This window comes from Macadamia integrifolia, unplaced genomic scaffold (assembly GCF_013358625.1).
Source record: "Macadamia integrifolia cultivar HAES 741 unplaced genomic scaffold, SCU_Mint_v3 scaffold1663, whole genome shotgun sequence".
Classification (NCBI taxonomy): Eukaryota; Viridiplantae; Streptophyta; class Magnoliopsida; order Proteales; family Proteaceae; genus Macadamia; species Macadamia integrifolia.
Window position 1 is genome coordinate 93,972 of NW_024868295.1, and position 25,118 is coordinate 119,089.

The 25,118-nt window shown below is 37.3% G+C and overlaps 2 protein-coding genes across 3 annotated transcripts; one reads left to right on the plus strand and one right to left on the minus strand.

Moving 5' to 3' along the window:
- The first annotated feature begins 11,954 nt into the window (after positions 1-11,954).
- On the plus strand, positions 11,955-15,260 carry LOC122064473 (serine carboxypeptidase-like 45). Of its 2 annotated transcripts, XM_042628178.1 has the most exons (10): positions 11,955-12,292; positions 12,434-12,535; positions 12,690-12,785; positions 13,063-13,155; positions 13,236-13,312; positions 13,449-13,730; positions 13,829-13,953; positions 14,186-14,278; positions 14,588-14,705; positions 15,028-15,260. In XM_042628178.1, the coding sequence occupies exons 1-10, from the start codon at positions 12,034-12,036 to the stop codon at positions 15,175-15,177; spliced, it is 1,395 nt and encodes a 464-aa protein (XP_042484112.1). In that variant the 5' UTR covers positions 11,955-12,033; the 3' UTR covers positions 15,178-15,260. The 2 variants fall into 2 exon arrangements, with proteins under 2 accessions (XP_042484112.1, XP_042484113.1); XM_042628179.1 differs by lacking the exon at positions 14,186-14,278.
- A 2,240-nt stretch (positions 15,261-17,500) lies between these two features.
- Positions 17,501-18,497, minus strand: LOC122064472. The gene is made up of 2 exons (XM_042628176.1): positions 18,420-18,497; positions 17,501-18,046 (listed from the first exon to the last, which is right to left on the minus strand). The coding sequence occupies exons 1-2, from the start codon at positions 18,495-18,497 to the stop codon at positions 17,501-17,503; spliced, it is 624 nt and encodes a 207-aa protein (XP_042484110.1).
- Between the last annotated feature and the right edge of the window lie 6,621 nt (positions 18,498-25,118).

Sequence of the window (25,118 nt, forward strand, 5' to 3'; positions counted from 1 at the left end):
ACTTAAGTGTGGGGGAGGGAAACCAGTTTTTGCTTTTTTTCACTTTGTTTTGTTTGTTTTTCTTTTTATTTTTGAGCTTGCTAAGGATGAAGTCCTACTTTTGCTTTTGGGTAATGATCAGACCATTTGGTTGGTTGATGTATGAAAATAAAAGTTTTGATTAAGGTACCCATTTTGAACGTATAAAACCCTGTTGAGAAGAAAGAAACAAGCCTGTGTCTTAAGATGGGACTTTCTTTTGAAAAATAAGAGACCCCTGTTTTATGGTGATGGACCATATGTAAGTCTGTGGGTTCCTTGTACTTTTGATTTGGAGTTGAGACCTTCTTTTTAATTTGGCATGGGTTGACAAATGCACACTTTTAAATGAAATGCTAAATGTGGTATAAAGAAGAATAAGAGTTGATTCCCTTGGAACTAGACAGGGCATTGCGCCTCAGGAAAAGTGGTGTCTTGATCGAAATTCCTTGGGAGAAAACCTCTAAAGTAACTCTAGCATCACTGCCTTTATGGGCATATGCAAAAAGCGAAGCTACATAGTAACTTGGGTGTCTGGTGTTTGCTCCACCATGTCATTCAAGCCAAAAGTAGTGGAGTAGAATAGAGTTTATTATTTTTTAAAAAAAAAGGGAGAAAAAAATGTGCAAATGTCATTATTGCTTGGTAACATGTTTGGTCAAAAACACTCCTACGCCTTAGTTATTGGTTCCCTATTTCTTCACAAGTGGTTTTGCCTTAAGATAAGGATGTTTTGGAAGAGACGAGGTGAGTTCCAAATTAAGAAATATGCTAGTGCCTGGAATTGATAAAGGATAATAAAAGTTCAAGTGTGGGGGTTCCTTGTAAGAGAAATTATCTTTGCTTCGGATTGGTATGAGCCTTACCTTTAACCAAAGTTGGGATTTGTTTATTCTGAATTTTGGGTGTATATTCACTGCAAACACCCACGAGACACAACTTGTCCACTAGGGGTGGCCTAGGGGTTTAAAGGCTTGTTGCACATGCTAAGTGCAACCGTCATTCCTACGAAAGTGAGTTAGGTTTTTTTTGTTTTTATTCTTTTCTTTTTGTTTTGCTCGAGGACTAGCAAAGTTTAAGTGTGGGGGAATTCTGATGAGCACATTTATGTGTGAAATCTAGGGTAGTAAAGCATGCATTTTACATATTTAGAATGGAGTTACCTTGGGTTTTACTCTCTTTTTGCAGGTTTTATATTTTCAAGGCCTTAAGGACTATCGAGCGCTATATCTTCAATTTTACACATAAAGAGGTCATATTTCTTTTCATGGTTGCGACGAGGACGAAATTCTGAGCAAGATGGACCTATTCAATTAAAAGTACACATTCATCTGGTCACCCGTATAAATGATTATTCTTTTCAGGCAAGAAAAAGAATAATGGATTAGAACTGAACTGAGATGCAGAACCAACCCATTTGCAGTTGTCCCAGAGGTACAAGGAATATTTCAAATGCCAACAAAGATCGATGGACCACATCCTTAAGTGATTAAAGATTTGTTTTTGGTAACAACAACTACCTAGCATAGTTGGTGAGCTATGGTGTACAAAATTCCCTTGCTCACTAAGAGGTCTCAAGTTCGTATCTTATGGTTGTTTTTTTTAGAGAATTTTGTCGAAGATTTTTTGCTTTTCACTCACTTAAAGCAAAATCGTGGAAGGGTTCTTGCGCAAGAAGAGAAGAAAAAAAAAAGGAAAGAGAAAAAAGGGGAGAAATCTTCTCTCCTCCACCTTAGCATTTTTGGTCTCAAAAGATCTCACAATCAATTGTGAGTTTCTCTCTTTTAGGAAAGAGAAAATTGTTACCTTACCTCCCCATTCCCTATAAATACAACTCATGTAAGAGGAGGGGAGAAAAAAAAATTCATTATTCTTCTAGTTTTTAGTTGCTCTCTCTTTCTCTCTCTCTCTCTCTCTTTAGTTTTAGTTCTTCTTTATCTTTTCTTCAATCACTTTTGTAATAGTTTTTTTTTTTTATTTCAATTAATGCAAGCACTCTTTTATTTTTATTCAGCCATTTTATGTTTATGATTTATGCAATTGAGTTGTAATTTTTTAAGTTATAGTTCTAGGCTTAGATCTAGGTGACAAGATCACGAGCCGTGGAGCAATTTTTTTTTTCAAGTTCAAGCATTGATTCAAGTAAGTAGGCTCCTTCAGTAGTCTTCTCCCCCCCCTCTCATTCTCTCTTCTGACTACCCTTTCTTTCTTAATTTAGGATTTTTATTTTCAGTCGTTACATTATTGCTATCCCTCTTCCCCAAGGTTCATGGCTAGTGTATGTGTTAGCTTTGCCCCTCCTAGCCATAGAACCATCAATTTATTGTTTTTATTTTAATTGTCTCCCTTTCCCTAAAGCCAAGTAGAGTAACCCTTATAAGAGTGACTCTCTGGTCAAGTAGGGAAGCTCATATTATGATGCATCCCTCGGGCTAAGTAGAGAAACCTACTTGTGAGTCTCTCTATAGCTTTATCCCCTTTCTTTTACTTTATTTTTATTTCAGTAATTTTTTTTCTTTATTTATTTATTTTTTTAATTGCGTGGGTTTTTTGTTTTCAGTTATTTATTTATTTTATTTTAATTGCGTGGCTTGTGTCTTTAAATTCTTAGATGACGAATGGTTAGGACGTTATTTTAGATACATATGTTTAGGACGGTAATTAGAATTAGATCACAACCATTAATCAGTTCACTTTTGCATTATTAAAAGAAATAAAAAATAAAGTAGCTGCTCTCCCTGTGTTCGACCCGTAGCTACACTGATCCGTACGGTTGCGGTTACATTTTAAATCTCAAACAACACTCATAAAATGAATGATTTTTGGACTCCTCTGCAATACCACATAGTGTACACTGAGACGGCATTAAGACCCCTTGTTTTTTGACATTATCATCCATAGGAAGCTTATTTTTCATCATTATCCATCCAAAAACAGCTTGTCCTGGCAAAAGAGATGAATTCCAAACCAAAGAATACCATCCCACCTTGGGCAATTCCCTTCTCACCTTCTCCCAATCCGACTTAATGGAAAAAACACCAGAAGAGGTTAATTCCCAATGGCAGTTATCCTCCAAATCTATAATTAAAATCTCTTTTGCTTGGCCAAAAATATTCTGGATAAAATTAGATTCAGAAGGAGGAAAGATCCACTCACCTTGAGTGATAAAATCTGAAACTTGAGCTTGCATAGAGTCAAAGTTCAGCTGCAAATTTGATAGTTCTTCAATAGACTTGCTTCCTAACCAACTATCTCTCCAAAAATTAGTCTTCTGACCATTCCCTACCGTCCATTGCTCGTGAGACTCAACCCACCTCCATACATTTTTAAACCCGGCCATATCAAGGAGGAAATATAACCAGATTTTAGCATACCATTAGCTTTCAGGAAGCAAGCTCGAAGAAAAATACTCATTAAAGACTTTTCATGTTTTATTTACCATGCCAATTTACATAAACAAGCATAATTAACATCACGCAACTGCCTGATACCTTACCCACCTTCCCTTTTAGGTTTGCAGACATCATCCCGGTTGACCATAACCTTCTTCCCTGTCTTCAAATCACCAGACCACACAAAATTGCACATCCATTTCTCTACCACTTTAATAGATCTTGTTGGCCACCAATAAATCCCAAAATTATGAATTGGGATACTAGAAACCACTGATTTCATAAGCTCTACCCTAACAGCCATGGATAAAAGTCTTCCCTTTAGCCCGATAACCTTTTCTTGATTTTGCCCAACAGGGGAAGCATATAGTCTCTTCTAACTCTTCCTTTGAAAATCTAAACCCCTAAATATTTTGTGGGTAGCCTCGTTGAAGAAATCCCAAAATATGCACTTATAAAATGTTTTCTGTGATGAGCCACACTACCAAAAAATAAGTTGCTTTTTTCTAGATTAAATTTCTGGCCAGAGAAAGCCTGATATTTAATCAGAAAGGCATGAAGATTCCTCACATATTTAGCAGAAGCATTCATAAAAAAAAATGTCATCGCCAAAAAGCAAGTGGGAGCGGGTTAACACACCTCGAGGACTTGGAAGCGGCTTGATCAACCCATCACGCACCAAAGCTCAAAGACCTCTACAAAGAACCTCCTTAGCCAAAATAAATAAGATAGGAGATAGAGGGTCACCCTGATGTAAACCCCTCCCTACCTCAAAGAAGTCCACTAGACCACCATTCACCAAAACTGAAATTCTGGAAGAGGTCATAAGGTGATGAACCCAAGAAATCCATACAGAGGAAAATCCAAACTTCTTCAAAGTACCAAATAGAAAGTCCCAAGATAGGGAATCATATGCCTTCTGAACATCTAGCTTCAGCCCCATACCTCCACCCCTGACCGCTGAATGCATCAAGTTTGACAATTTAGAGGCCATGCTGATATTAGCAGAGATAATCTTCCCCTTTTGGAAAGCACCATGTTCTTCTGAAATCAACTGAGGAAGCAAGACCAAAAGTCTAGAAGACATGATTTTTTTAAGCACCTTACAAAAGAAGTTCCCCATGCAGATAGGGTGAAACTTATCTAAAGAGGAGGCGCCCTCTACTTTATGAATCAGAGTAATAAAAAAATTATTGATCCCTCTCGGTAGACGACTAACCACAAAAAATTCTTCACAGCCCTACAAAAATCAGCCGCAACAGTCTCCCAACATTTTCTGAAGAAGACACCTGGGAAACCATCAGGACCAGGCAAACTTTCAAGATCAAGACCCCAAACAACATGCTTGATTGCATCCATACTCGGAACTACTTCCAGACCATTCACGTCCTCCTCAACCAGCACACTAGGCACATTATCTAACAGATCATTGTGTACTGTGATATCTGTAGCTTCATGAAACCTTTGAAAAAAATCAGAGACATAAGCAGTAATTCCCTGAGAATCAGGTACCCATGAGCCATCTTCTTTTTTTAAAGAAGAGATCTGATTTTTGTTCTCCTTAGCTTGACTGATAAATGGAAAATTTTTGAGTTATAGTCACCATTCTTCATCCACCTCAACTTGGATTTTTCCAACCACAGCCTATCTTACATTTGATTAGATTTCAATAAAGATGTCTTTGCGTCAGCCTCCTTGTGAAACAACTCATCTGACATTCCATTCAACTCTATAGTATCTTGCACACTCTGTAAAGCCATTTTAGCCTTTTCTACCTCTTTTTTCAAATTGGGGAAAGTGACCCTTGCCCAAGCCTTTAATCTCTCCTTGACCAGTTTTAGTTTTTGAGCTAAAACATAAATCGGGTCGCCATCTATATGAGCCTTCCAAACCTCCTCAACCACATGGCTGAATTGGTCACTTTCCATCCAAAAACTATGGATACGAAAAGGGATATTCGTTGGCTTCGGAATATAATCAGATACAATTAAAGGAGGGGCATGGTCCGAAACTGAAGATATCAACACAAGTTGTTTCATATTTTTAAAAAAGTCCAGCCATTTTTCATTATAGAAACTATGGTTGAGAACCGCCGCCACATGACCCCTCCACCTATTGTTTGTCCAAGTATGCTTCTTTCCCTGAGAAGGAACAAGGAGCAGCAAACAAGCATCTACCATGGCCTGGAATTCATCCACTGACCAAGGTTAATAACACCAGGGCCTCTTTTTTCATGGGAGGCCAAAGTAGCATTAAAGTTCCCTATAACAGACAAGGGAATTAATGTAGAAATCTGCAACTCCAAATCTATCCACAAATTTAGGCGAACAACCTTGAAAGAGCTAGCATGCACAAATGACATACCCACACTACTACCAGGCTAATAAAAAATCACAGAAATATACTGCTCAATCATCGCCACGACCACTGGTCGATCGATCCCAAGTTTTTATATAATCCATAAATTAGGGACTCTCTGCTCCCTCTCATTATGAACAAAATCCACAACATATCCCAATTTACTAAAAAATAGAGAAGGAAATTTACACACCTGAACCATAGGTTCGGCCAAGCATACCACGTCCGACGAATGCTCCTTTAACATCATTCGTAAGGCACCTATTATAGCAGCCTTCTTAGCACCCCGAATATTCCAGTATAGGACCCGCATGGATCACTGTTTGGAAGTTGGAGATTTTTTAGACTTTTTTACCTAACCAACCATTTTTTTCTTCTGCTTCCCACCAGTTATCGCACCACCACCTTCCTTATTCCTTTCCATTGCTGCCTTATCCACCGTCGACACCTCCGAATGAATAATTGAGACCGCCCCCCTAGAATAGGCCACCTTGGGCAAGAAAGACACAATGTGATCCACCCCAAGGGTAGTACCAATATGGGGCACATTATTTACCATGGTGCTTCCATGACCTTGGACCTGCACCCTACCATGTCTGGCACGAGAAGGATACTGAGCAGCTTGGACTGCCCCACCTTCCAAAGGGCCATTTTCAATCAAAATAGAATTTTCTTTGTTCGTTAGAGGCTCAAACAACACCTGATCCCTCACCTGGGTCAACTGCTCACATGGGTCTGGGTTCATATCTGACCATATCCGACCTCGCTAATCCATCCACATCCAACCCAGCTAATCCATCCACATCATCTTCCATATACTGAGGGCAAATTATCTCACCGTTAGCATTATTTCCCAAAATGCCAGGGTCTTGTTTGGAAGTTTAAAAAAATATTTGGATGCTTCCCTCCACATTTGGTAAATTTCGAATTTGTAGATTTGAATTGGAGATTGGATTAGATCCACGTGGTTGATGTGGAGATGGTTGGTCCCTAGTAGGAGTCTTCTCCAGCGAGTTAACATGACCTGAGTTAACTCCATCATCAACATAGACCGCTCCTGGAACCCGAACAGAGTGCTCCGTTGCACTTTGCTTCTCATCATTGCTTCTTTTCAGCTTACAATTAGATATCAAATGACCTACATGCTCCACCTTATCTTCATATATCACCTTTTAATAGAAACCATACACCTGAGAAGTGCCTGGTTCAAGCCACTCAACCTGAACCTCCTCCACCCTCTCTTCCTAATCAGATATGTCGATCTCTACCAAGACCCTTGCAAAGTAGGCAAGAAGACCTTGCCTTGTACACCTATCCAAAGCGACAGGACGTCCTACTGCCTTTGCAATAAACAATAGAATGTTTTCATGCTAGTATTTGAGAAGTAGATTTGGGAAATGAATACATACAAGCTTCGTCAAAAGATTGTTTCTCATGAATATTAAAATCAGGCTTCTAGTGTTGGAAACGAATAATCTGATCGCCAACCCTAAGAGGGCTCCTCCGCCAAACTGCAGCCTTATCACCCTCGCACTGAAACAGGAAGATAATGTATCCCTTTCCTAGTAGATGCATTAAAACCCTTTGACTTAAATTCCATTTTTCCCGAGCCTCTATTCGCAAAGCATCCAAAGAAATCAAGTGAAAGTTGACTCTACCGATTAGAACAAACCTGAAGTTCTGCCTCTTCGGTTCATAATCTGTCTGAGGGATCACAATGAGTCTCTCGTTCCCAACCTGAACCGGTTCAGGCAAGGAATCAATAGCCGGCCAGGAAGTGTTACCCAAAGCATTTGTGTACGAGCACCATTGACTTGCATCCTCTTGCCTGACAGGGCATAGAGGAACCTCTGATCCACGATTCAGAGATTCCTGAGCATAACCATCTTCATCCTCCAAAGCCTCCGAGCCATTTCCTCCCAGATTGCCATTTCCTCTCAAAAGCTTTCTAGTGAAATGAGCTATAGCCTCAGCTTCATTCTCATTAGTGTCCTCTACTATAGGCTACTTTTTCTTCCCCTTAATTTTTAAGTTCTTCATTGCCTTGAAAGCAGCTTGCTTATCATTGGACTTCCCTTTCCTTTATCTCATCTCTAGAGCAGTGTAGGTGTCATGCACTAGATCAAAGGTGATAGTGTCTAAGTCCTTTGCCTCTTTAATAGCTGACACCTTGGAGTTATACTTGGGCAATAGAGATCTCAGAAATTTTTGACAAGCAACTGAATCTTATACATGGGTTCCAAACCCTTGATAGAGTTGACCACTTCATTTACCCTAGTTGTATAAGTATCAATGTTCTCTCCTTCTTGCATTAGCAGACTCTCAAACTTACCCTTAATGGTCTGAAGCTTTGCTTACCTGATCTTTTCATCTACTTCATAATGGTTTTTCAATCTTTCCCAAATGTCCTTGGATGAGTCACAATCCATCACCTTGACCATCACACTCTTGTCCAGAGATGAGAATATTGCATTCACCGCCTTCTGGTTGTAACCATAAGCCTTCTTAACTTCCTTGTCAGTTAGACTAACCTTCGGTTATTTGTCTCTTCAAAAATGATGCCCAAACATCATACCCCCGTGAACCTGGGTAAGACTGTGTTCTCTTCTTCTAGAAGACAAAATCAAATTTATCAAACCTTGGAGCATGTCCTGATTAACTTCACCTGTCATACTGCCATTACCTCTAGATCATTCAGTTGTTAATCAAACTGTCTTTGAGTAGTGGCTCTGACATTAATTATTGTAACCTGATAGTCATTGAGAAGGGGGTGAATCAATGAGTCTGATTCTAATCCCAAAAAACTTGTCACGAATTCTGACTTGAAAAACCCTGATATACCTGTCCCTATTCACATACAATCGTATGCACACTCAACCTTTCATAGGTATTTTCAAGTGTGCACACACATTCATATTCTATGCACTTCAATGTATACAATGTAAACAACAGGCACACCCACAACATAGGGTTGTTATGAGGTTCGATAATTTTCCTACATCCCCAGAATAGTGCCTGTAAAGGCTTTATACCTACTCAAAAGATTACTTTTGAATGCACCCATAGTTGGGAGCAAGCACTCCCAATTTTATTAAGTTGCAATGGGGATGGCACTCATAGTGTCAGTACAATGTGAATCACACACTATATGAGAGCAACCACTCTCAGTGCTCAGCACCCACTAAGCACACAATATAAGAATATAATTAATTTGGGGCTTATTTCAATGTCCTACAGTCAAGTCCTGCCTACCATGTATATCCACAACTAGCTAGTATGCATACAATTCATCCACAACTAATTTAGCATATATAAAATTCATCCAAAACTAACCTAGTATACATACATTTCATCATACATATATGTAATTTTAATTTTAGGGTTAGGAAATCTCACAACTGGTTGCCTGGGATGACTGTGAACTTCCACTGACAAGCTCTCCCCTGTTCTCCTCTCTTCCCCTTGTCTTCTTTCTCTTTAAAGCACCAACAAAACAACCCTCAACTTCTCTTCTCTTCACTTTTCTTTCTCTCTTGGCTTGGAGTCAATGATCCATCAATAGAGCTCACCAATCGCTTCTATAGCCCTTCAAGTGAGTAAATATAACAACCATAGAGCATTAAAGATAATTCCAAAGCCACTAATGGAGGGGGAAATTTACCTTAGAAATTCATAGCTTTGCACTATATAAAACCCTCAATTTCTGCTGCCATGAGATAAATTCAAAAAAAATGAAAAAGTTACAACTTGGACGAACCCATTTGGTCTTAGGAGTAGAAAGTTATGGCAATTTGAAGCTGGAGCAATGAGAACACTCCAAATGAAATCTTTGCTCGAGCAGAGTAACATATGCTGACGGCGTGGAGAATGGCTTATCAACCATAACCGTTAATCATGTAGTAAAGTTTTCCATTAATTCTAGCCGTAGGATGATAAAATGGATCATGAATCTAAGCCTTTAGATCAGATTTATTAAAGACAATGATGTGACCCTGCTGATGTCATACTGATGCAAGTTGCCAACGCTTGCGTCAGCATGCTATTTGTTGTTGCTTTCTCATTATCTGTGGTAGTACTATTTAAGGAGATGTGTCTCCTTACTTGCCAAAAGGTTGAAACAGCTTTGGTCGTTAGATCATGATCAGTCAAATCTGATTGCTATCGATCCAAAAGACATCTAGACATCTATTGGCTGCCCTCTTGTGCACATGTGCTACACGGAATCCACTTTACATCTTTAGATCACAAACCAGCCCCTTTGCATCTAAAAATTCAACCAGCCCCCTAAGATTTTAAATTAAATTCTAAAACCCTCACCTAGTGATCGAGAGCATATTGGTTTTTTCAGAGTTGGTTTTTTGGATCGGCTTCACGAAAACATGTGAAACTTCTTCATATGGTATCCGATCAAGACAAAACAAAGTGCGTTGGAACCATGAATTGAAGCTCTACAAATTTTCAAAAGAACCGATCATTAGACTTAACCATATAAATAGATCATAATGCTCCTGAACCTTTTCAATGCCACAACTTCCTCATACAGAATCGAAATGCGACAAAACCAAGTACGTTGGAAAAATTTGATTTTTTCTAGTAAAGTTATATGGAGAACATTTCTTTCAAAAAAATTCATCTTCAATTCCGAAAATGTGCCCCCGACTACCACATAAGCTAGTTTTTTACTGCGGATGTCATGACTTTTTTGTTATGGTATCAAAATTGGAAAAAATCAAGTGCCTAGGACTGGTTAAATTACGCTCTAACTTTTTCATGAAGAAATCGTATTCCAGAAAAATGATCTTCATTGTCGAAAATTTCCACGAAGGCCAAATTTGCTAGTTTTGACCTGGAATCCCACACAACCTACCATGGATGTATCAATCCACTCCATACACGTCATGTATCAGTGTTATCTCATTGGAGACATTGAATGCTACCGCGTCATCACTTTCAGCCATGTCACCAAACTGACAATGCCATCATTGCCACATGGCCGAGGTTGCCAATAAAGACAATCATAAAACAACAATCCTTCCTTGATACAGAGTCTCAAGATGTAGTAGAACCAGTCAAATTGTTTTCTACTAGATTTTTTTTTTGCATTTGGAGACGTCATTTGAAATTGATTCTTATGTTTTCACTAAATTTCTAAACATCTAGTAATATGTCTTGACTTGGTACACACATGGGTCGCACATGTGGGGTAGTATAGACCTGCTAGTATTAGAAACCCTAGCTGACCATATCTCTATAAATAAGAGGTCTGGCCACAAGAGAACATAAATGAGAATCTCTCTCTCCATCTCTCTGGTCTTCTATCTCTACTATTACATGAGTATGTGTCTCTAAGGATTTCCAACCCAGTCCTTGGATATGGGAGTGAACACTATTCGGGAATCTCCTTTATCAACCTAGTGAGATCTACCTAAAGATTCAATCATCGGTTCATCTATTGAAGGCATGTACGACAACTAATTTTATACCACTGAGTGGGAAACATCATGGAGATAATTCTAGAACCCATGTATGTTTCCATTCTATAGATTCCAAATGCTATCGTATAATTCATTCTCTTTAACTACAATTTAGAGTTGTAAACGCCAAGGAGTGGGGTGCGCAGGACTTGCAATATATATATATATATATATGGTAACAAAACTTGCAATGCATTATTGACCTAGAATACATCTTTTGGAATACATTCCAAGAATGCATTACCAAACACATGATCTGGAACCACCTATTAGGGGGAAGTGTTTCTTATGGGGGAATGCGGTTCTTGCACATATGTGACGGCCAATTGAAGTGCACGAAGAAGCATCCACAGTGATGTCAATTTTTATTTCATGGGGGTGGGCTGGTCATTTCGCCCACCCATGTGTCTGGGAGTAGGGGCCACTCTCCCCCTACATAAACCTTTTTCCACTTTTTTGATAGTCAATTTTGTGCCACTTTGGGATTTTTGGTTTGGTTTGGTTTCCATGGGCACGTGAGGTGGATCCTTAAGTATATTATGGCTTATCTGGTGAATGCATTTCAGGAAATATTCCAACGGTGTAAGACTGATTTTGTGGTTATAGCCTCTATCAACCAGACAGGTTTAAGGTCAACACACATGTACTGGCTAAGCAATGATCCCTGGACTCCTCCAATGTCACTTCTATCTATTTACCAACCCAATATCCTCAAAAGATGACAAAGTACAGAACTCTAAAACAGCCTCCCTCTTCTCTACTCTTCTTCCAAGTACTGAAAGCCTGAAATCATGAGATTCCTTTCATGGGTGGCTATTGGAGTAGTTGTTGCAGTTTCCATTCAACTATCTTCATCAACTGAGAACCAAGAAACTCTTTCCTCAGAGGCTGTGAAAATCAGTGAGTTGCCTGGCCAACCAAAGGTTAACTTCCAGCAGTTCTCAGGATATATCACCGTGGATGAAAAGCAAGAGAGAGCTCTGTTCTACTACCTCGTTGAGGCAGAGATAGAACCATCTTCAAAGCCTCTTGTTCTTTGGTTAAATGGAGGTATAATGGAACTTCATTCTTCACTTTATCATCCCAGTGCCAAGGTTTTGAAAATTTAAAGTTTCGACCCACGGATTTCTAAATGTGGATGATCACTTTTGAAGTGGTAAATTTTTTATTTTTTTGGGTCATTTCTTTTAGGGCCGGGTTGTTCATCTATTGGAGCAGGGGCATTCTCTGAGCATGGACCCTTTAGACCAAATGGATACTTATTAGTCAGAAATGAGTATAGCTGGAACAAAGGTAAGAAATGAAAGTTCCCTTTCCATATATTTAAAAAAAAAATGGAAGTTCCTTCTCTCTTATTTCATTTTGAATCTCTCTAGGGCTTAGTTCATAGGAAGTTTAAGGATTAAGCTAAATAATTGATATTACTTTATCAAATTCTCCTTTACAGAAGCAAACATGTTATACTTAGAGACACCAGCAGGGGTAGGTTTCTCTTATTCTAGTAATGCCTCCTACTATAAAGTTGTGGATGACGAAATGACTGGTATGTTTCATCTTCTGAAGTCCATAAATCACTTCTTGATGACAAAGCTTGGTAGTTCTAAATTTTTGAAATTTTCCTTAGCCTGCTGATCCAGGAAAAATCCAATCAGTTTTCAAAATTTGTTTAGGCTAAAAGGCAAACAATTCTCATTTCTTTTCATGTCTTAAAGTGAGAGAAACTATCAACAACAGAAGATTCAGCTAAAGTTCTGTTCTTACATGGTGTATCTGTGTTTCTCATTGCTTCGAAACATACTGTTTTTCTTTTTGTTCTTAAGCCAGAGACAATCTGGTGTTCCTGCAACACTGGTATGCCAAGTTTCCGGAATACAGGAACAGAGATTTATTCATCACTGGAGAAAGCTATGCTGGTACTGCTAAACCACCTACTCTTCTTGTAATTAAAAAAGGAATAATGGAGTTAACATACTACATTTGTTACTATTAACAGGTCATTATGTCCCACAACTTGCATTGCTCATTGTTCAGTTCAACATGGAGAAGCAATTCAATCTGAAAGGCATAGCTGTGAGTTGTATAAATTTCTCTAAACTACAAGCTTGAATAATTGCTTCCATGGTCAATCCCTTCATTTTTCTGTTTTTTTGGAGTTTTTCCCCTGCATGATATCTTGAACTGAATGGAAAGATTTTCTCTATTTCAGCTGGGGAATCCTCTTTTGGAATTCACAACTGACTTCAACTCTAGGGCTATGTTTTCCTGGTCACATGGTTTGATATCAGATTCAACATATGTAGCATTCACTTCAGTTTGTAACTTCTCTCGCTACGAGAGTGAATCTTTCAGATTCTCTCTTTCTCCTGTCTGTGTGGAAGTAATGACTCAGGTCAGTAGAGAAGTTAGTAGATATGTTGATGAGTATGATGTCACACTTGATGTCTGTCCCTCATCCCTTCAAGCACAATCAAAGTTTCTCACTAGCCTGGTGAGCTTACCAATAAAATTTTCTTCCCTAATCATATATTCAATTCTGTTTCTTCCCTGTTTCATATATTGTTTGACTCTGGATATTTGATCTAACAGCAATATGAAGATAAAATAGATATCTGTGTCCGAGATGAAACATATATTTATTTAAACCGGAGAGATGTACAGAAGGCTCTCCACGCTCGTCTTGTGGGTGTCTCCAATTGGAGTGTATGCAGTGAGTATGTGTCTTTTCACTCTTCAATAATCGAACATTCAAGTTATCTTTGTGGATTAGGAAATGTGACAATGCAGGTTAAATACCAAACTGAACATTTTAATGTAATCACAGCGACACTTTTGATTTTCAATTCTTCTTTTTCCAGACTGATTTTAGTTTGGATTTTCTTCACAGTTGATGCTTTCTTCAATTTAATTCTTGAAAATAATTTTTCTAAAATATGTTGTTGCTAGAGTTATCCACTATAAGTTGTTGAACTTAGAGGAAACAATGATTCCAATCCTGGGCTCGCTTATCAAATCTGGGATCAGGGTCATGGTTTATAGGTAAATACTTAAGCCAACATACACTGAATTTATTCCTTACATTTCAAATAATCAGTTCGATCGCATTCTACTTTAGCCAGCATGAGGTGAACCAAATTTATTTTTTGGAAGTGATTATGTATATTTGACAGAAGGCAATCTAACATATCCCTTGAAAGCACATGTTGAAACACTCCTTAGGATTCACTTGTATAGTGATAGATATGTTCTTACTTCTAATCAACCACAGCATTGATCTTATTCATAATTTCATTTGATGATATAATTGAAGGGTTGTTTGGAGCTTATTCTGTATTAGCCTCTTTCCAGCGGAGATCAAGATTCAGTTATACCATTGACTGGGAGTCGGACATTGGTTCATGGATTAGCAAAAGAATTGGGACTGAACACAACTGTGACTTACAGAGTTTGGTTCGCACAGAAGAAGGTTAGTGTTTTGGTATACATGTATTACCTTCAATGATTTTCTGATTTTCCCATGTGTTTGTTTCATGTGATTTCTTTCTTATAATCCTACAAAAATTTTCTTGAAGGAAGAAATTTACACAAAACCAAAGGATTCTGGTCAAGGTTGATATGTATAACTTCTGATCTAAAGAATTTGTTATGATGAGAGGGAAAGAGTCATTTGAAACATTTTGCCTTTGTTCCAATTCTTTTCTTTTGAATCTGATTAATATATGCCTTTTTTATTTTCCCAAAGACTTCTAGGTTCATTTCTAAAGAATTTTATGGGATGTTTTATTCAGGTTGGCGGATGGACACAACTGTATGGTGATATCCTATCCTTTGCCACAATTAGAGGAGCTTCTCACACAGCTCCATTTTCACAACCAGAGAGAGCACTTGTGTTGTTCAATGCATTTTTAGAAGGCAAGCCACTGCCAACTGCACTGTAATATACTGAAGAAATCCATATGGGAGTAGTGAATACTTCAGTGACAATGCACTGTAATAAATATACAGTTAGAAATTAATGTAAGAATAATTTATAAGATCGATATGACAGATCAATGAACAAAATCAATAATAGAATCATGAATCTAACTAACATATATCCAGATCCATATCGTATTGAGAAGATTCCACAAGCTTTAGCTTTTCCCTCTTGTATAATCTTCTTCCCTGAGCTTTCTCTCCCTGTTAGTTTTGTCTACTCCCCTCTCTATTTAAATTGTCAATTGGTAACAACTAATGGGTGTTGCTTCCTTTATATAGATGAGGAGCAGGGATTAACCCTGAAATAGAATACAAATGGGACCCTCCCATAATAGGACCCAATTGTAAAGATGCCCACTGGTCTTTACACTTTAAGGTGGTTAACCGAAGACCTGAATTCCCATTAGGGGATCACTCTTAAACCGGTCTTCGTCCAACCTAGCCTGCTGATCAACACCCAACCACTAATCCAACCCCACACAATGACTGGTACTAGACTATACATAGAAAAACGTTACATTCTCCCACTTGGGTAGTAACATATCATTGCTTCAACCTTGGATTAGATAATTTGTGATCACAAAATTCAAAGTGTTGAAAGTAGCTCACCTTAAAACATTACACCCTTGGACCAAGCAAGAACACAAACACCCAATCATAAGCGTCAGCACATCTTAAATCGACATGGGACACTACACGTTAAAGTGCATGTACTCTCACCCTCTTTTGGGCTACACACGTGTAAAGTAGTGATATGGAAATTGCATGTCACAGTGATCGAACATGTCAAATCCAAATTAGTCCTGACTTCCAACTGAAGTCGCTAGTTACTTCAACACTGGGAGCTCACTGGAATAATTCTTCACATGGTAAACTACCACTAGAACTACCAAAATTAGTTACCCCATATAGAAGCTCTCTATACTTCTTATTAAGTAGCTAATGGGGATTCGATCCACAAGTCCCTATAAACTAGCTCAAGACCTCAAACCGAGTAACTCTACTAGATTAGTATATGCTAGCCCAAGTTCTCAAATTGAGTAACTCTACTAGCTCACATAATAGTGTATCCAATTTTAAACAACCTCTAGCACATGAGGGGGATAACACTACACACTGCCTCTACTATCATTCAAGGCTGATAATAATTACATGTATGAGTCACAGAAATAATATGGCCATAAAGCATCAAGCAACAACAATATTAAAGCATAAAAGCAAGATATTGTTGAATAAAAAAATAATTTAACAAACATTGTTTGTATCAAGTACTCCCACTAATAAAATACATCAAAGGATCCAACTAATCCCATAGGAGTCAAATGTTCTTTAATAATAATAATAAAAAAAAAAAAAAAAAACCTTTAGAATCAATCATTTGTTAATGAATTTATCATCACATAAAGAATGGAAAAAATTACATTACTCCCATTGATCTTGAGTATATACTCTGATCGATGATATTTTAATAGAAAATATGATGAATTTGAATTAAATATTCATCTGAGCTCTTAGAATTATCAATAGAAAATCCACTAATGGTCCTGGGTCTTGTGGGTTATAAGTCCACCATGCTTTCGTTGTGGACCTCTAAACATGTAAGTGTCTTTTGAGTTTAATCTCAACCTTAATAAAAATTATTTACATCTAAACAAACGTAGCTATGTTTGGACGTTTAGTAATATAAAAAAGAATTTGTAAAGGTCATCCAAAAGAAATTAAATTTATTAAGCAAGATCCAAAACTAGTATACCATAAGACAATCAACAAAGTAAAAAAGAAAAGAGTTTCCATCTGAGTGACAGTATATAAGCGACATTATCCAACTTTAAAAGCAAAAACAAAATATGAAATAAATAATTATTTCTACGTAATCTACTTGAATTCTCTCGTCATTCCATACATATGCAGCCATTCCATCACTTAGTCTCTTTCTGTTTCAAAAGTTCTTTCAATATTTCTTGAAGTTGAGTACACAATGTTTGAGGCCTCCTTTTCCTTCATGTTGATGAAACTTTAACAATTAGCTTTCTTGTGGCCGACCTTTTTGCAGTAATTGCATTGTTCTTCAAAATTGTTGGACCCTTGCCCCTTTCCTTTTAAATTCTCATGTCTAAGTTTATAAAATTGGCCATTGTTTCTGAAATTTTCAAATTCCTTTTTAGGACTCTTGCCTTTCTGATCGTCGTTTTGATTATCCTTGTTTGCTTCATCGGTAACCAAGTACACATTATTCTCATTATTTTTCTTTGATTCCTCCTCTTGCACAAGGATGAAAGTCATTTACTCAATATTCCATTCCAGATTATTTGCATTGTAAGATTTCTTGAGGGAATCAAATTGAGCAGGGAGAGATTCTATAATCTGCCATACTAGGAATGCATCAGATATTTTCACTTCCATAATAGGCAGCTTGTTCGCATACTTGGTCATTTTCAGAATGTGATTACAAACTCCACCGACACCATCATATTTTGTGTTTGAGAACATCTTCAAATATGTTCCCCTTTTTGCCTTGTCAGATTTTTGAAATTTCTTGGCAACCGCTGCCAAAAAATCCTTGGCCTTCTTTAGTTCAATTATACTCTCTCTAATAGACTTATCAATGGTGTGCCTTATAACCAAGGTACACAAACGGTTTGATTCCTCCCACTCTTTTGAGAGTGTCTTGGCTTCAATATTGCTTTCAACTGTGGGTTTGGGAGACTCATTAGTTAACAAAGCAGTGTCCAAATGCATGATTGCTAGTGTCACAGTTAGGGATTCAAGCCACTCCTTATGATTAGTGCCATTGAGTGCCTTGATTGACGTAAGGTGGGATACCAAAAGCTAGTAAACACAAAAAAAATAGTTTACCCAAAAAATATGCATAACAAAGCATATATCATAACAATGCCACCAATAATAATAAATTTGATTAAGTGGGCAAATGATCAAATTTCTACTAGTCTTGTTCCCATAACAAAATAATAGGAAAACCCAAAGGAACTGGGTGAAAGGTCCTACGTCATTGGGGTCACATCTATGGTGGCAAGATCGCTTAATATACGATAGACTATGTCTGAGCAAAATGAGATGCTTGAAACAACACTTCATTGGAAATCCCGTCACCTGTGGTGGCAAGACAAAGACTCTCAATTCCGTGAAGCTCAATAACATCACCCTTACTCGATCGAGTGGGACCAACCAAACAAAGACTCACCAGTGGTGGCAAGTGCACGACGTTCGTCATATGATCTCCTCGAGGGCAATCTATAAACACTGCTGGCGGTGGTCCCATACCCCGAAAAACTAGACCATTGAACGGAAGCATTGTCACTCAAGTCATGGAATCCCATCAACAAGATTACAGACAAGGCCCATGGGTTCAGTCTTGGGTGCAATACAATATTATGGACTATTTCAGCCTATTAAATGGAAACATTCCAGGCCTAAGTCCATGTAAGCGACCTACTATGATAATCCCATAAATAAAATATCACATGGCACATCCCAAAATTACAATCATGGTGGGTAAACAGATTTATAAATATTGAAAAATCTAGTGTATATGCATTATCACAATTGTTTATTAATGTTTGGTTCTATTTATATAGCATTTTATACACTTTCTAATGCATAAATAGGCTATTTACATTTGGTTTTACATGATAAATGAATCCAAACTAAATTCGGTTTCTATTTATATAAATAGAAAGCATGAAAAGGGGGTAGAAATAGGCTTGTTTCATATTCTGTTTATATAAATTGCTGTCAGAAATAAATAGAGACTAAAACAAACATATTTATGCAATTCTGTTTACATAAATCAATTCCAGAAGTAAACAGGAAAAAAAAAAAAAAAACCGACTTATGATTCTGTTTATAAAAATGCACTTTGAGAAATAGAATCAAATGAAACAAATAAAAGAGTTTCACAAATAAATGTTTTTCATAAACTGTTTCCAAACAATCATTTTTTTTTTTAAATAATCAATTGTTGGCCAATCTTTGATCGTCAACGGGTCAACCCGACGGGTAAGTAAAATGGAGTTTTGGGGTTAGGTAAATGGGTCGACCCCACCCGGGTGGTCCGGTCCGATTTGACCTGGTTCATTAGACCATCTTGAACCATTTGGTTTGCTTTGAATTATTTTGGTTCACTATGAACCAATTTTGTTCAATCAAAAAAAAAAAACTTTTTCCCATAAAATGAACACAACTGGCTTATACAGCTGTATTGTACTATACTACTATCCAAAATTAAAGTGGAAACTAAAACAAAGACTTACTTTCCCAATAAAAGAATAAGTAACCGAATCATTATTACCTTAGATTCCATTATTCAATTAGGAAACAAACAAAAAACTCATTCTTTAAATAAATGTGCTTCTATTAACAGTTTAGAATCCGAATAGATTGATATTAATATATTATTCAATTAGGAAACAAACAAAAAAACTTATTCTTAAAGTAAATGTGTTTCCATTAAAAGTTTAGAAACCGAATAGATTGATATTGAATTAATCGGTCGTTGTTTTTTTTTGTACCCAAACCCACTATGATCTCTCTCAAATTGGAAAAAAAAAAAAAAAAAATGATCTTACAATGAAACACAAGAAGGAAACGATATTTGTAAATTCAAGATCAAGACTTCCACAGATCCAAAAATGAATCGATCAAAACAAAAATCGATTCAAGGGGGCAAACAACAAGAACAATATATATTGTTCAATGATCCAATCATATCCCCCACTCTGATACCAAGTGTAAGAATAATTTGTAGGATCGATATGATAGATTAATAAAAAAAAATCAATAATACAATCACGAATCTAACACATACCCGGATCCATATCGTATTTGGAAGATTCCACAAGCTTTAGCTTTTCTCTCTTGTATAATCTTTTTCCCTGAGCTTTTTCTCCTTGTTAGTCTTGTCTGCTCCATTCTCTATGTAAATTTTCAATTGGTAACAATTAATGAGTGTTGCATCCTTCATATAGATGAGGAGCAGGGACTAACCCTGAAATAGAATACAAGTGGGACCCTCCCATAATAGGACCCAATTGTAAAGAGGCTCACTGATCTTTACATTTTAATGTGGTTAATCGAAGACCTAAATTCCCATTAGAAGATCACTCCTAAATTGGTTTTCATCAAATCTAGCCTGCAGATCAACACCCAACCACTAATCCAACCACACACAATGACTGGTACTAGACCATACATAGAAAAACGTTATAATTAATACTCCTATTCACCATTTCAGTAACTTTGAAATGGTAATAGAACAATAGTTTTGTATTTTTACAATTCTTTAAGATAAATGGTACGAATAAAAATCACAATGGATGATGATGATTATAGTTATTTTTGTTGCTTCATCTGTGAAGCGTCTACAGGAAATTATGCTCTCTCACTTTGTTCTTCATCTCTTCTTCTATTTATCTCTAGAAAATATAATTCGCAACTAAAGTGACCAAACCTTTTGCGGAGATAGAGGCTCTAAGGAGAAGAGATGAGATACATGTCCATTTGAATTCTTTTTTGCTACAATTTAGTAAAGTATATATTAAAATGTAAAAGAGAGATGCACAGGATTATTGTTCAGGCATTCCCAAACTAAAAAAAAAATACATAGAAAGCCCTACCCTCCACCTTTGGCATGGCCATCAGCAGAGAGTCAAAGCGTACTATATTGAATGGTTGGAGGACTACCTTGAGCAATACCATCGAAGACCCCCTTTGCCAAAAGGATACATGTAACAACTACCATAGTGTAGACATCACATTTTTTCACTTTAGAAGGGCTAAGCTATGATAAGTCGAGAAACCCTCTAGAATGCAATGATCTTTTATTTATATTCCCAATTCCCCTTCATTTTCAAAGGTAGTGCTATATGCTTTCATGCTGGTTTAATTAGGAGGTTAAAAATGAACAACAATTGTTTTCAAAACATGGCAAATGGCTTTCACATGAGTATATAAGACCAAGACCAACCCAAATACCTCAAACCAATCCTTTTTTAGGCCATGGTATCACCAGGATCAGACCCTAAATTCTTCTCAATTCAGTTTTTGACCTAACTCCAGATGATTCTGTCTGGCTCTCAATCGCCATCGTCCAAAGCTCATTACATCTCATTTCCTATGAAGTTGTGGGGATTGTGCCAATTTTTGCAAACTATCTCATCCATATCTCCAACTTTCCACCTGTATCCAAACATGTTTTAAGACCCCTAAAACACTTTAGAATATCCCTACAAACCCATTTTTGACAAAGGAAAATTTGAACATGATTTGGGAGAAAATTTTCTTCACATAAATAACCATATTAACTCTTTCCAAGGAGGAAAGAAGATTTCCCATGAATGGAAGCTTATATCAATTCCCTTGGTCGACTAAGGTGTCCCAAAGTTATAAATACAAGACCCCTCCCATGTTTTGGAAGATCCCATAAAGTTCAAGCTATTGTTATGCTGATATTCTCCTACATTGGAATAATTTTTGGAGTATTCTGCTGTTGCACTGCAGTAGCTCTGTTTCGGACTCATATTGCATGAGCCAATGCCCTTCCTTTATAATTATTATCTTCACAAAAGTTGTAGAGAGGTAAGTACTTTATATTTCCCATTTACGGAATTGAATTCCAATATTTTTGTGCAAAGTTATCTCCCTCTTATTGAGCACAAATCATATATTATTTACGCAATGTATTTTAGAAAGTCTTATGTTTCGAATTTATAGCTTTAGATCTCTCGTTTCAGTTATAATTTTCTTATATATTTTAGGTCTAGTTTATTATTTTCAAATAGGTTTATTTCTTGTTGGTCTGTATTCTACTCATGTATTCCGTTGTGGATCCTCATATTACATGCCTTTTAGAGAGAGTTTACATTCATTTTCTAGGAAAGATTCCTAAAAATTTTGTAGGACCTGATTTTTTTTTTTTTTATTTCAAACCTAATTTTCTTGGATTTTTATGATTTAATTTTGTATCTTTTCCGGATGTTTTCCTTTTGTTAGTCTGCCTATTTCAAGTTTTCAGATTCATTGCCAATATTTTTAATAAATCATTTTAACTACCTTTTTAAAACCTTTATTTTGACTTCTTATTTTCTCAAAAAGATCTGATGTTTCTTGAAACGTCTTAATCATTTTACCCCTTTTTGTTTCCATGATTAAGGTGTTTCCTAACACCTTTCTCGGACTGTAACTTGACATGTACCCTAACTCATAGTTAGATAGTTTGGATGGAGTCCATTTTGTTAACTTCTATTTATGGGTCATAGTCCCTAATTTAAGTGGTGACTCACAATTAATAGTAACCATCGGACATATACCAACATTTTCACAAGGAGAGGGGGATATTTGAGAAACCCCATTGTCCCTCATAGTGGTGACTCCATTGGAGATTAATCAACTTCACCAAACCCATTTAGGTGATACACGAGAGCTTTGTTTGTATAATTATTGTTTGGGCCTTGTTTGTATAACATGCTTGCTAGGATTTTGTTGTAACTAACATCCATCGTGCATTACACTATTACACACTCACTGCACGGATGCATGGCCATCCATGTGACAAGTAGCTACGGGATTGGGATGCAGGTTCGCTGGCCCCCATAATGAACTCACATATACCTTGCATCTCAGGTATATTAAAGGGACGCATCAACCAATTGGCTTGAACACCGACGATGCAAACCAAGGGCAAGGTATATAGTACTTCTTGCTGTAGTAGGGGAACCTTATGCCATGTTGAAGAATATGTGCATGTATCATCTCAAAGATAGATTATACTTAGGGTTAAAATAAACTAACTTTGGTTACTGGCTACACCGTCCGAGAGACTTGAGACAGTTTTGCGTGGTGTGACCTATGTTTGTGCATCATAACTCCCATTTTCTAGTGAACATAACATTAAGGGCTTAGGCTAGATCCAAACAGAATCTTATGAGAGTATCCTTTGGTTCTAATAACTATTACATGGTCTACAAGAGAGTTCCTAATTCCTACCTGGACCCGAGACGGACCAAGATTAGTCCACAGTACTATTCATTATTCAACACTAAGTCCATCATCAAGTTCCACCATGAGTGCCAGTGACGGATCTTCTGATGTAGGTCAACTTTGATAAAAAATGTCTGATTTAAAGAAAATTTTTGAAGGTTTAGCCATGGTTTTTAAGAATCAATCACCCCATTTGTTTCCTGATCAATCCTTGAGCGTATCGATATGAGCAATTGAACCAAATATGGGTATTTCATACAATAAGATTGTCATTGATTTTGATGTATCACTGAGTGCCGGTGGAGAAGCTGCTACTGATAGGTAACTTCGAGAGAAAGTAGAAACACTTGAGATAGCCATAAAGGACGTCAAGATCATTGAAGAATAGACTGTTGATACGGAAGGATCAACTTTCTTCCCAAATGCCAATTTACCCCAAGATTTAAGTGAAATTATGAAACTTTAACTGGAATAGGTGACATGGATACTCATCCATAGGCCTTCATTGGTTAATTAAGGGTTTAATAGTTTATCTACGAATAACTCAATCAGACCTTCCACTTCTCCTTAGTTGGACCAACATTATATTGGCTTATATCCTTTGATAGCTCTAATATTCGTACTTGGGAAGACATGAAAAGGGCCTTCAAGAACAAATATTCATATAACACTGAGATGGAAATGACAAGAAGAGATCTGAAAACTACTAGGCAAATGCCAAATGAAGGATTTATTGCCTTCTTGGCCAGTGTAGACACCAAATTTTGTCACCCTTCCCCGGCAATGACGATATACGGATCTTGGTTGTGACTTCTCATTTCAAGTTGACAGAGATCCAGATGATTGAGATTCCTTTACCCAATCAATCACTGCTTACCCAAACAAAATCCCAAACTATATGCGGGATAGAAAAGGTCCATATTTTGATTACGCATATACAGAGAAATCCGATCCAATATGACCATACGGGTGGATAGTGCTCGGAATTATGATTCCAATGATATATGGTGTGTCAAAATCAGACTAGCGGATCTCCCGCAATCATTCCCGAAAGTTGTCCTGCACATGCATACATAGCCATCCACCCACAACTGTCCACCCACAGCCGTCCACCCGCAGCCATCCACCAGTGATAGCCACCCACCTGCGACCCTATCTAGGGTTGTACCCCTTATTCTGTGCCCTTCGCGCCCCCGATAACTACTGGACACCTTTGTCTATTTCTTAGTGCCCCCGCCAACTGTCCCGCACTCCCGTATTTGCCCAGAACATTCCACCGATGATAGGAATTTTCCACTAAAAATAGTATTTTGGAAAAAGATGCCCCCTTTACCCGCTTACGTGCTTCACACGCTCCTACTAGTATACCAAATATCTTTTCACCTTTTTAGGTGAAGAGAAGTTTCCCTTCACCTCTTTCAAAAAAATATCTTTTCACCTTTTTGGGTGAAGAGAAGTTTCCCTTCACCTCTTCCAACAAAAATTTCTTTTCACCTTTTTGGACAACAAAAATATCTTTTCACCTTTTTGGATAACAAAAATATCTTTTCACCTTTTTGGCTGAAGAGAAATTTCCCTTCATCCCTTTGGCCCACAAAACTTTATAAATACCCCTCTTTCCTTTGAAAAGGAGACCCACTTGCCATTTTCTAGTCTCTTTGTGAAGAGCACTTTTTCTCTCCTAAATCCCCTCCCCCTTTAAGGTGTTTCTAGTATTCGAAGAGATCTTCGTCAAGATCTGAAGTGTTCTTTGGGCCTTCGAAGCACTTCAATCATCTTTTCCAAAAATATATTTTTTTAAAAATCCCAGCCAAACCCCTGCCAAAGTTTAGACATGACTTTTTCCGAAAGTAGCCTATCCCTAGCAAAAGCTCTGTCAAAGTTCTGACCTGACTTTTTTTCAGAA